General features: G+C 40.8%; 1 protein-coding gene across 2 annotated transcripts in view; it reads left to right on the top strand.

Moving 5' to 3' along the window:
* Window positions 1-1,393: 1,393 nt before the first annotated feature.
* Window positions 1,394-12,841, top strand: part of gask1a (golgi associated kinase 1A) — a 78,835-nt gene continuing 67,387 nt past the window's right edge. For both annotated transcript variants that reach the window (XM_086310326.1, XM_086310327.1), the window contains exon 1: window positions 1,394-1,697. In XM_086310326.1, the coding sequence (XP_086166452.1) occupies window positions 1,695-1,697 (3 nt within the window). In that variant the 5' untranslated portion in view covers window positions 1,394-1,694. The remainder of the gene's footprint in view (window positions 1,698-12,841) is intronic.

Genomic DNA, 12,841 nt, shown 5'->3' with positions numbered 1-12,841 from the left:
TCGTCGATTTTAATTGCCAACGATCGCACATTTCCCATCACGATAGACGGCAGACACGGTTTAAACCTCCTCCTCGCTTCGAGCCTCCGCTGTCTCACCGTCACCTTTTTTCTTCTCTTCTGTCCTTGACCTCTGCATCCCCGATGTGTTTTCCTCCAAATTTCAGCTGGTACTTCTGCGGGCCTGGCCAGCGAGCCGGCCGGCATCAGGGCGATCAGCTGATCTCTGGAGTAAACAGTCCGTGCGTGTAGGAGATGTGCCGCGGTCCCGTTCCTTGATAAAAGTAACAGTTCCACGGCCACCAGAAGAACAAAAACTCTCTCAATCCACATGATTGAGTAAGAGATAGAAAACGGAGGAAAATACAAGTCAGAAAAAAAAAAAAGAATACGTAAGAAAAAAGAGCTAAACTAAGAGAAAAGCAGGAGCGACTGTAACAGGCTGCACGCTGGTTGGCGCATGCGCACTATATATATATTGTACTATTGTTGGTTTATAATGGAGCACTGGAACAAAAACATAATTTCCCCCAGGGATCAATAAAGTATTCTGATTCTGATTCTATATTTACTGCGTTACTGCTGGGTACATGTGTATGTGATGTGTGCACCAGCATACACAAAGACGGCAAACTGGTGGAAGGAGTATGATTATCTTGGCAATACACGTTTGGGAAACCCTGTATTCAGTATTCACATGGTCGATAATTTGCCACCTACTTAAAAAGTGTTGCAGGCAAGGAACATCTATCCATTAATTCATCAATACCTACAATCATGCATCCTCTTAACCATGTATCCAATTCAAGGGGGCTGAAGCCTATCAAAGGTGCTACTATAAGAGAGGCAGGGTACACCTTGAACAGTACCAGGAACATTAATTTGTGGCTCTGGTACTCTCTGCTACACAGGGATAGCAGTCTTGCTTTGTAATACAGACTTTAGATCTCACGAGCTGGCGTTGCGTTAGTGGCACACAAAGAGGATCACCAGCATGTAAGACTGTTCATAATTTTCATGTCTAGAGATTAAAATATTAATAATTTTAAAGAAAAACTATAGAAATGGTAAATGGAGTGGTATTTATATAGCGTTTTTTACTCTTTTACTCAACCCTATTGAGCCATAGCCGTTATCATGCTTGCTTTGTTTTGTAACAGTCAAGTTCCTGGTCACAGTTCTTGTTGCAGTTACAGGGGATTGTAGTCTGCCTTCTTCCTTTCTTGTTCCTATATCTGCCTTAAGCTGTCTGCTTAGAGACGCGTTGTTATGTTTTCAGGGAGAAATCATCTCAAATTTCACACTGAGCAGGCAGCCCCTCCTTAAACAGCACGGCTTTTACTTTGAAAAGTCATTTCCCAGACGCTCGCGTAGCAGCTGCGCGTTCCCCTGGGAGAGAGAACGGCGCTCGCGACACCCCGTAGACTCATTTTTTTGAACTTTGCAGATACAAAATTAAGGACCTGGTTATGTAACTTCTGGAAAATGACATATTAGAAGCAAACACAGTTTTTAGTTAGCAAAGCAAGCAGTTTTCAGACTAGAAATTTCGTTGTCCGACTGGCCCGTGGCCGTTGCAACTTCAGGACCACCGGCTGTCTCATGCTTGTGTGGAGATTCAGCAACCTCCAGTCAAAGGGGATGTCTGTGTGATAAATGAGATAAGGGTAATGCGCTCGACCAGCGACACGCACCATGGTGAGAGTCTTCTTTTGTCTTCCTGCAGTTTTCCCTTCAGCCTTGCAGTCTGAGACAAGACGGAACACTTTGAAAGTTTTCAGCCAAGTGCTGAGTAGGCAGATCCACGAGTCTGTTTCAGAGAGTGCATAGTACAGTCGACCACATATTTCATAGGTAAAATGAGTTTATAGCTAGTAGTGGAAAAAATATAGTTGTAGGTCCTAAATGTGGACTGTTTGTACATTGCAGAGCACCAGTCTCCATTGTAAAATGGAATCTTAGTGAGCAGAGCTCCCCACTCTATAAATAATAAGTATAAATAATAAGGACACTGCCATGTAAAAGTAGTGTAATGGAAGTGTGCATATTTAAAGACCACATACACAACAGACAGCTAAGCAGGTCCTCATGCATGTGTGTGATTACTGCTGTCGGCTGCTCCCTTCCTTTCTCAGCCCCAGTTGTTGTAATTCTGCCTTAAACACACTCTGCTGTGTGTTGGTTTCAGCTGCAGATGTTTTTTCTTTCATTTAATTGCCAGTTTATATTTTGTGCATGGTCTTGGTTCAGTGTGAAACCATCTAAAACTGCAGTTTTGCGCTGATAAAAAGGAATTTGGAAATGAGTACACACCAGCATATAGATAAATTATATGCACAACTGAAATTGTTACACTATGGTGTTTTAACTGAAATGCATCTGCGTTTTATTTATTTATTTTAAAACCGAAAACAAGGACATTGTTGGGTGACTCTTCAAGAGTGCTCTTTCTTCTGCTTTCTTTTGTGGTCTCTCTCTTCTGCTATGTTTTTCTCTCAGCACAAGCTGTTTTAAATTTCTGGGTGACTAATGGAGGAAACCTGGTGCAGATGGTGCTGTTGGCCTTGCACACGTGCATTTCTCATTGACCGTAAGTCATGACCACTGAGAAGTGCAGTCTCTTTGAATGCTCTTAACAAGGCAGCAATATTTGTGCAGCTACTTAGATAATTAGAGAGAATTCATGTATACAAATTAACTACTGAGGTAATAAACTGTGACTTTGCGTGACAGCTTACTTCTCAAACATAAAGTTTACAATGTCATTAGCTCCTTATTGATCTTGTCCCCACATTGGGGTTAATTTATCATCACTTACTACTGATGTGCTACTTTTTGGATGGATTCTGCCTTTGTGACGCAGCAGGTTTTCAATAAATTAAGAGAAGACTTCTCAGAACAGCTGGAAGCAACAACCTACCTTTAATCTTTTGTCAAAATGTATGTTGTAGTCATTAGAAGTGAGCCTAGTTTTTACAAACTTTCACATTTCTTTAATCTCAAGTTGTATTTTATAAAATTGTATTCTGTAAAAGATACTGTAGAGCAAAGCAAAAGACAGGGAATTCGCCATACATAAAAATGTATTTTAAAAATAAAAATAAACTTGTGGTGAGGAAATGTTTTTCATTTGATATTTATTACTAAACATGTGAACAGATTTTACCTAACAGTAAAATGAATGCTACACATGTGCCATATACACATAAATAAAAAAAATAAAAAATATGGGCAAAATTGTCAGGTATATTAAAATAGGTTTTAACAGAATAAAACACTTGTTTTCACTTCACGGTAAACTTCTAAAAGTATATTTATGTGAAAAAAAATGAATATATATAAAATACAATACTATACCCTTAAAAGTAAATACTGCCCAGAGAGTGAGCTGCCTTAATGGTGGTTTGTGCTTCTTGTACTTATGTTAGTTTGGTATGTTTGTTTTTGCCGTATCTCACAGCGGGTAAGAATCCTTAGATTCTTAGATCCAGCTCCTGTGTCAGTTTGGCCCACCTCTGGTAAAATTTTGATGGAAATCTATCAATAAGTTTTTGATTAAGCTTCTTAACAGACAGATAATCCAACCATATAACTGCCATTAATCTCTCCTGTAAGTTACAGTCACAGCAAATGTAACCTTTGAAAGGAAAAAAGATGCACACAGCCTGAAACTCTCTGAGACGAGATATACAAGACCAGAAAACACAGTATATTTTGCTGATATATTTTGATACAAAATTTGAAAAGAGCTTGGTTGGCATTTACATACTTGTTTTTCTATCATCTGATTGGCAGTCATCCTTCTTTCAAGGAGTCCCTATAGTTTCACATTTCAAATTGGTTCCATGTGCAGAGCAGGCGCCTGGGTTTAAATTGCCACATGGAAACCACAAACCTCTTCTCTTCTCTTCTCTTCTCTTCTCTTCTTCCTGCACTGCATGCTGGGAGTGTGAGTGAATGGGTGTGTGAAGGTGTTTGGTGAGTGCGTGGAGCTGCTGAGTGAGTTTGGGACATTTGGACTGTTTTTTTCCAGAAAACTTTGGGCTTTATGGGTGGTTAACAGGTAAGGCACGTTTATTTCATTGTGTTGTGTGAAGTGAAGAATTTTAGTTAATTGGCCAGTTTTACCTTGAGTCATGGCGTCCCTCCCTAGTGAGGGTTCGCCTCCCCTGTCTGTTAGACATGGGGCCAGGGTGGTGGCACCCCAACAGTACACCGTGGAGCAGGTTTTGCTAGCTGTTGGTGAACAGGTGGGCCATGAGAACATAACTTATGGCTCTTGGATGAACAAGGCTGTGGTTGCCTTTCTCCGTGAGGAGCGCTTGGTTCACCTGTTAGTTGAAAGGGGGATCATTTTGGATGTTTTGTTTGTGGCTGTTTCGCCACTGTTTGTGCCATCTATGCAGGTCACCGTGTCCGGTGTCCCGCCATTCATCCCAAATGAACTGCTTGAAAAGGAACTGACCCGCTTTGGAAAGTTTGCTAGTGGGTTCAGGGTTGTTCGCCTTGGCTGCAAAGATGCCAGACTGCAGCACGTTCAGTCTCTACGAAGGCAGGCCTTCATGTATCTAAACGATCCTTCACAGACACTGGAAGTGTCGTTTAAAGTGAGATATGAAAACAGCTTATATACTGTTTATGCAAGTGCACGTAGCATGAAGTGCTTTGAGTGTGGTGATGTTGGCCAGAAATGCTCTTCCTGGTGCCACTGGAAACAAAGGAAAACTGACTTTTGCAATTTGGCTCAATGGTGGGAGGTGGGGAAAACGCAGATTAAGCTTTTTTGTCAACAATACACGTCACATGCAACGGCCACTGTTAAAGACTGCTTTGAGGACTTAGAACGAGAGCTCAAGATGCTAGAGGATAAGATTATAAGTGGGACAGATGATACAAATAGTACCTGGGACAGTAGGAGGAAGGCTTTAGGCAAGTTTCTCCACTAAAGAGCAAAAGGTGCTCTTATAAGAACTCGGATTTCTACTATTAAAGAAATAGATACCCCAACCAGATTTTTCTTCAAGCTGGAGAAAAGGATTCGTGAGTCACACCAAATGATGCACTTAAGGCTTCCAAATGGGAAGGTAACATCTGACCCAGCAAGGGGGGGGTCAGGGTTTGATTGACCTTCGCAGCTGCATCACAGCGTTCCGTCTTCAGAGAGCATAGCAGTATCTTTATCGAAAGCAATAACCACTCTGGTTCAAGACTGCATCTATGCTGCTTCACTGAATAAAGGACCTTGCATATGACAAGCACCTGTTTCTTATTGACGTAACTGGCATAGACCTTTCGCAGACCTCTGTTTTTTACCAGTCTGTTTTGACTGCTTGGAAGACTGTTTTTAAAGTACAGAGAGACTGTTCTCAATTTTATGGTGATGTTGGTGAAGAGCCTCTTTTTTTTTTTTTACAATCCCCTGATGCCAAGTAGGATGATCAGCACTACTAGTGTGCAGAGGTTCCTCGTAAATGCTGGTCTAACTAAGCTGGCGGGCCTCAGGATGGCAGGGCAGTGGAAAACGGCTGCCAAGCTGGCTCAGGAGACTGGAATCAGATCTCTGCGCTTTCTGGACAAGCTGGTGGAAGAAGTCATGGGTGGTCTTCCTGGACTTGTAAGGGCTGCGCTGGGGACTCTGCAGGTGGTCAACCGAGTTCAGCTGACTTTCTGTCGTTGCCTGTTTGTGCCGCAGTTGGGGAGCAGAATGAGGAGGGAGGCTCTCTACTTTCCTTTCGAACACCTGTTCTGGGTGACCTGTCAAAGATTTCACAGAAGGCTATATATGAGGTGGCTGTAAAGCTGCTGAACAGATTGTTGGCTGGTGTTCTGGAGTCGAGGTGGTCAGGTGTGTTGGCTCTGGGGTCATCTCCAAGGGGCAGCTGGAGGTCCCTGTACAAACCTCCCATAGAGAAACATAGTCCGGATCTCCAGTGGAGAATAGTGCATGGAGCCATGGCTGCGAACAGGCATGTGGCACATATGGATCCACGAACAGGGAACCACTGCCTTTTCTAACTGAGGAAACACTGCAGCACCTGTGGCTTGGCTGTCCCAGGCTAGCTGGCCTTTTTTCATTGCTGCGGCAGTGGCTTGCTGGCCTTAGGAGTGTTTTATCCTGGGTCCAAGGTACTCTGCACTGCAGCGTAGGAAGGTTTGCTTGATTATTTTTTAATAGGTCAGGCTAAGATGAGTATATGGCTCACAAGGAGGAACAAAATGAAGGGAACAGGATCTGTTAATTTAGGAATTATGTTTAAAGGGTTAGTAGGTGCACGTTTGAAAGTAGAGTTTGTTTATTACAAGATGGTGTCCAACATTGAAGAGTTTGTCTCTATTTGGGGTATTAATGGAGTTTTGTGTAAAATAACCGATGATAATTTAGTTCTGAATATTTGAAAAAAACAGAATGGAGTGTCTTCTGTTTTTGTTTTCATTTTTGTGTTTATTGTATTTGGGTGGGGTTGATGGTTGTTCATATGTTGATTTGGCATTCATTTTCAGTTATGGTTGTAAGTTGAAGAATTGATATAACTGATAATATAATAAAGGTGTGTTAAAGGTCAAAGGTTTCTTTTCTTCTCTTCTCTTCTCTTCTCTTCTCGTAATGTAAATTATATAACTAGGTTTTTGCAGCAGATTGGATTCAGTGAAGGTGACAGACCTACCTAAATACAGACAGAACAACAACGCAGCCCTCTGCAGTGTTCTCAGCTGTGTGTTACTCCATGTCTGCATCTGTGTGAGAGACAGAAAGAAAAGCAGGTAGACACGCCTTTGCTGATTGCAGTGTATCAGTGGAGTGCATCCCTACTAAATATACTGTAACAGAAGTGTGGTTAAAGCACCAGTTATAATTTTGTCATGCACGCTACAACCATTTCAAAGTTAGACAGCACTGTAACTCAGAGATTTACACTTGCACCAAATTACCCATTACTATTCTACAATTACTGTACTGTCACTGGACCTGGAACTTAATTTTATGGAGAACCATATTCCTAAATGGCTGCTACACCAAACACACATATACACTGATAAGGCATAACACCCTGACCAATGACAGGTGAAGTAAATAATGATTATCTCTTCGTTGGGGCACCTGTTAGTGGGTGGGATATATTAGGGAGGAAGTGAACATTTTGACATCAAAGTTGATGTATTAGAAACTGGAGAAATGGGCAAGCAAGGGCCAAATTGTGATGATCTTCAACACTGCAGCTCTCGTGGAGAGTTTGTGGAGAGAGGTCAGTGGTCCATAGAAGGAACAGTGGTTACCTCATTGGAGGCCAAGGATCATTGATGCACAGCGGGAGTGAAGGCGGGTCCATGTATTCTGATCCAGTACACAAGCCACTGTAGCTCAAATTGCCAAAAACGTTTTAGCTTTACCTAACAGTAAACATACCTGAATTAATTTTAGTAAATAAAGTAATTAGCAGTGTAATGACAAACTCAGGATTCAGACCATAATTAATGATTCTCCATGTGGGAGTATACTGACCCTAATTACAAACATGAACTACTCTCACACTTGCTCACATTTATTATTCACATTGGTTTCTCTGTTGGAGTATATATGACCCAGAAAATCTCAGTGTATGTCCCCTGTAAATGTGCAAATGGCTAGAGGGCAACCAAACAAAAGGTTAATGAGGAGACTTGGATTCTTCTCTTGCACTAAGCATCCTCCTACTGTGTTGCATGTCAGGTGGAACAAACAGATGGAACAATGGAGTTGCGTAGCACTGCCAGCACTTCCTGCCATTTCTGTGCAGATACACTGTTTGTGATGAAAGGAGAGGGACATGAGAATATTTTTCCACTTCCAGCAGCTGGATATACTAGCATGGGAGCAGCAAATAATAGTTAACCTTGTTTGCCTACAGTGATGAATAATTTAGCCTAGCATAATTAGTGAGTATTGGATCAGTGGATGGCCATCAGTTAATCAAATGCTGTTTAAAAAGTTTATTTCTTCTATACTTTACACTTTATAGTTCTAACTCTTTTGAGCTCCTTTAAGGTGCTAATAAGTACTGTTAGTATTAGACAACTGAATGATAGTAAGATGTCTAGAAAGTGCACATACATAAAAATTTAAAAAAAATTCCCCGCTCGCCCCTGCGGGCATCTATCCCTCAAGCTTGGGTCCTCTACAAGAGGCCTGGGAGCTTGAGGGTCCTGTGCAGTAACTTGGCTGTTCCTAGGACTGCGCTCTTCTGGACATAGATCTCTGATGTTGTTCCCGGGATGACCTAGAGCCATTCGCCTAGCTTGGGAGTCACTGCACCTAGTGTTCCAATTACCACTGGGACCACTGGGACCACTGGGACCTTCACCCAGTTACTGTTCATTGGAACTCTCTGTTTGAGGTCTAAAGAGATGTCAGTAGAAGTGAGGGAAGCCATTGTTGGACTGAAAAAACAAAATAAGATGTAAATAAATAATAAGAGGGACACGAAAACCTTTAGAAGTAGTAAATCAACAATATTGCACATTTTTAAAAAGCAGAAATGCACTGGCCAGCCGTTTGGTATGAAAAACACATCAGACAGCTCATAGTGCAAAAGCAACCCTAGAGTTTCTCAAACTGGGATATTATTCAATGGCTAAATCACTCAAGTGATCTCAATCCACTACAGCATGCTTTTAGTTACTGATGACAAAACTAAAGGGAGAGACATACAAACAATCTGCAAATGAAGGTGGCTGCAGCAAAAGCCAAGGAGAGCATTCCAAGGGAGGAAACGGCATGTGGTCATATCCATGGTTTCTAGACTTCAGGCAGCACACTGACTGCAAACAAGTTACCTTCAAATCTTTATATTTTAAATTATGTTAGTTTGTTAGAGCCTCTGAAAATGTGTCTCTGTAAAAACTGTAATTCCTAAATAGTCACAGTTAATACAGTACTTTGAATTAAAGATGAAAGTCTACACTTCAGTGACGTCTTGATTGTTTTATTTATATATACCCACTGTAATGGTGCACAGAGACAAAATTAGAAAAAATTATGGACTTGACTGTATCTCTCCTCCACACTCCACCATTCCCTCTCCACAGTGTTTCACCAACAAACACACACTTACATTGAGTTTTAAAACTGAAAAAGCAGACAGAAATATCACCTTCAGTTTTTTCATTGCAGTGGTGATGGATCAGTGTAGCAGTGTAGAGGGCAGGAGTGCAAGCTTTAACTTTGTGTTTTGGGCACTGGTGTGTGCCCACACATCTGTGTGAATTATACCAGTGCTTTGTTTTTACACTGACACAAAGAAATCTTATCTTTAGTAATATGTTCCACGTCTGCAGAAACTTTACCCAACATTAGTGTCTTGGAATCTGGTCATCATAGCAGAGGTCAGCCCATCGCTGCTGTTCTCATAGTTAGTATTGCATTTTTAATTTCTCTTTGCTATTTGGGCTGATTGGGACATGATGAATGTAAAAACAAAGAATTACCAGATTTTTTATTTATTTATTTTTTTACCTGATTTTTGTTTCCACATATGAGGACATTCGCTTTAAATTTCGATAGAACAGTGGCAGGATAATGTCCTCATAAGTGGATATCAGGTACTTGTAGAGCACAATTTAGTATTTTGGTCTAGACAACCCGAAATGTGATGTCCACACATGTGGACGCCAGGTCCTAGAAGGTTAAAGCAGCATTATAACCCTGCATCAGTTGAATGCAACATTAAATTGGCCCTCACCCTGTCTGTCAAGCAGCCTTTCTGATAGAAAACCCTAATTATGGCTGTAGACTAGTTTGACTTATTTGCACCATGTTGAAGAAAGTGAGCAGCAGTGATGATGATGTAATCTCATGCAGTCTTACTAACTCTTGCATTTGTGTGCTTGCATAGATGATATGAGTTTCTGCAGTACATTGGTTTTGGTTGCTTTGGCTTTGCAGCGTAATGAAACTGGACAGGAAACAGAAGAAAGTGCAGTGAAAGTGACTTCAGAGGCGCCTTGCCTCCCACTCAATCTGTCGCGAGTACAACTCCAAGAGGGACGCTGTCCACACAGCCATCTGCTCTGGCTGGGATGTCTAGCCATTAAAACGGACACCTGCGAGGGTCTTTGTTAAATATCTTTAAAGTCTTTAAAGACTTAAAGATTAACACGAAGAAATTAACAGAAATTGCAAATAACAGAAAGAGATACAACGGAGAAAATATCTATATGTAGTCATTATCTTAAGTAATTTGGCAAATGTGGCTTGCACGTAGTCTGGCCTGTGGTTGCCAATGTTTGTTCGTCCGTCTGTCAGCCAGTCCGTTTGTGACGCCCACGTCTTCCATCTGGGCATCTATCGATCAAACAGAGCAGTTTTTCCTGACACAATTTGCCACATTGCAGACTTTCCACCAGAAAATTGCCCAGCGGAGGTGGTGATCGGTGAGCAGCTGGTGTCAGTGTCAGGTCACATATATATTTGTAAATAAGAAGTATGTAATGCTGCTGGCCAGACAGCTATTAAAATCTTTCAGCCACACATACACTTCTCCAAGGACAAACTCACAAGGTTTCAGAGATTTATGCAACATAATGGTTTATATAATGAGCTGCTGCCAGTTTAGCAAATTAAAAGCACAAGGCTGTAAAGGTAAAGACAATTCTATACTTTCTGAAGCCTGTGAAAATCTCCTCTTTACAGAACTGTGGATGCATCCTAAACAGGCAGGGATGACTATTACAGCTGCATTTCTAGTGAAATGAGTACACACACACACACACACAAACTGGCCTTTTAATGCCTTTTAGCTTGGCTGTTTTACCAAAGCTGTCGATGAGGATTACTTGAGATTGGATTAATTTTGAATCCAGTCTCAAGTGGCAAACCCAAGAACTGCACTTCCACATCCACTTTTCTTATCAGCCGTGGGGATTGCTGCTTGGTATTAGGACTGTGCCATCATTGGTATGAAGTTTTATGTCATATGAAAGTGTTTTATCACAGTATCATTGCTATAGCAAGGCAGTTTATGTTCCCTAGTGCAAATAACAAGACGAGCTCAGGCATCTCTGAGACCAAGAGCGGCATTTCAGTTTCCGATAGGGCCTAAAAAAGGATCTACTTCAACAAATTACAACATGTGCAAGAAAAATGTTTCTGTTAACGGTGCAGAGAACAACATGTTTCATCTCTGCTTGGTTTTAACACACATGGCAATTCAGGGAAATATGCATGGAGAACCCATTGGGATTGAAATGCACATTTAGGTATCTTCGCATGTGATCTGGGACAGGTACGTTTTTGTAAATCCTAACTAATCTAAAAACTGACATCAAATGTAATTGCATTTGATGTGTCCGTTAAAAAAAGCAAAGACCCAAGGATACTTGATACTGGAGTATCAAGATAATGTATTCAGCCTTAGTAGTGACATTACTTTTTTATAATTTGTGTTTAATATAAGTATATATGACCTTTGAATAATTCAATTATGAATACTCCTTATTTATCTTATAGTGGTACTTTTTGCAGCCCACAGGGGATGCATTATCTGAATCAAAGCGGTTTTCACAGCCAGACCTGTGTATTTGAGACAGCCCATTTAGGGATCGACAACACACAGAGCCAGGAGTAGAAAAAGAGCTTCAAAGCAAAGTTTTTAAGCTCTTGAGATACTGGGTGCATCTACACATATTTGGAACCTTTGGTCATGTTTAATATTAGAATCTCCCTTTATGACAGCATACAGTGCTATGAAAAAGTATTTTCCTCCCTCCTGATTTCTTACTATATTTTTGTCAAGCTTGGAAATCATAAAACCGATTCGTCAAAAAATGTTTTAGTATGACTTTGATAAGCTACGAAGCCGCACTGCTTGATAGATTGCATTAAGGCTACCGTAGGCGGGAGCCTCGTGGAGGAATCTGGGTCCAAAATTCCGTCCTCTTCAGGTCCCAAAGTCAAACGAACACTGCGGCATTACTGAGAGTTAAAAACTGTCTACATTCTTTTATCTTTAATAAAATGATCAGTGTTGCTGCTTTACCAGGTGTAACAATTAAGTTTAACATCCATGAAAACAGAATTTATTAAATTTAACAGAGTTAAATGTTAGCAGGAAGTTAGCTCACTAGTTTCCACCTAAACATGACATACCACGTTCTGACTGAGAGATTTCTGAAAAAATTAAAATGTACAGCTCTGCTATCACTTCCAACACAAATGAAGACAGAAAACTAAACAGCAGTGACTTTTTTAGGGTTACTGAAGTTGGACCGGATATATATCGATGTGCTACGTGATCGCTAGCGACACAGCTATGTTAGCATAACATAAACACAGTGAAGGTGGAGGATGAATGCTAACTTTTTTACATTCGATAAAAGTTAGATTCATTCTCCACCTTCAATGCAAGAGTTCCCGATGGTTAGGGACAAATGCAATGGCAGGATGCTGTAAACAGACTAAACTTCAGTCAGGAGAACAACTGAGATAATTCATCCACAATACGAGGTTAGTCATTAATATACAGCAACAACACGGGAATAGAGCAGCTGCAAGAGAATTCAACATTAATGAATCAATGGTACGTAAGTGGAAAAACCAAGAAGAATGAGTTGAGTAAAGTTTGACTTATCTGACTGTTTTGTTTCACTTAATGAGCCTTATAATCCGGTGCACCTTATGTATGAAAACAGACCTTTTCATCGACAGTGCGCGTTATAATCCGGTGCGCCTCATGGTCCAAAAAATACGGTATACATTTTTTAAATAATGAGTTCATCTATTAAGGAATAAAGCTTTCTAGACAAACCTGATCCTTCACTAGTCACATTCAGTGGCTAATGAAAGTAAAGGGCTTTTTAATGACTCAAAT

Source organism: Aulonocara sp. 'chitande type north' Nkhata Bay, linkage group LG11 (genome assembly GCF_057382095.1).
Source record: "Aulonocara sp. 'chitande type north' Nkhata Bay isolate Kocher_YH1m ecotype deep benthic linkage group LG11, A_spYH_male_GT1.1, whole genome shotgun sequence".
In the NCBI taxonomy this organism is placed as follows: domain Eukaryota; kingdom Metazoa; phylum Chordata; class Actinopteri; order Cichliformes; family Cichlidae; genus Aulonocara; species Aulonocara sp. 'chitande type north' Nkhata Bay.
This window is presented reverse-complemented; position numbering and strand designations above follow the sequence as displayed.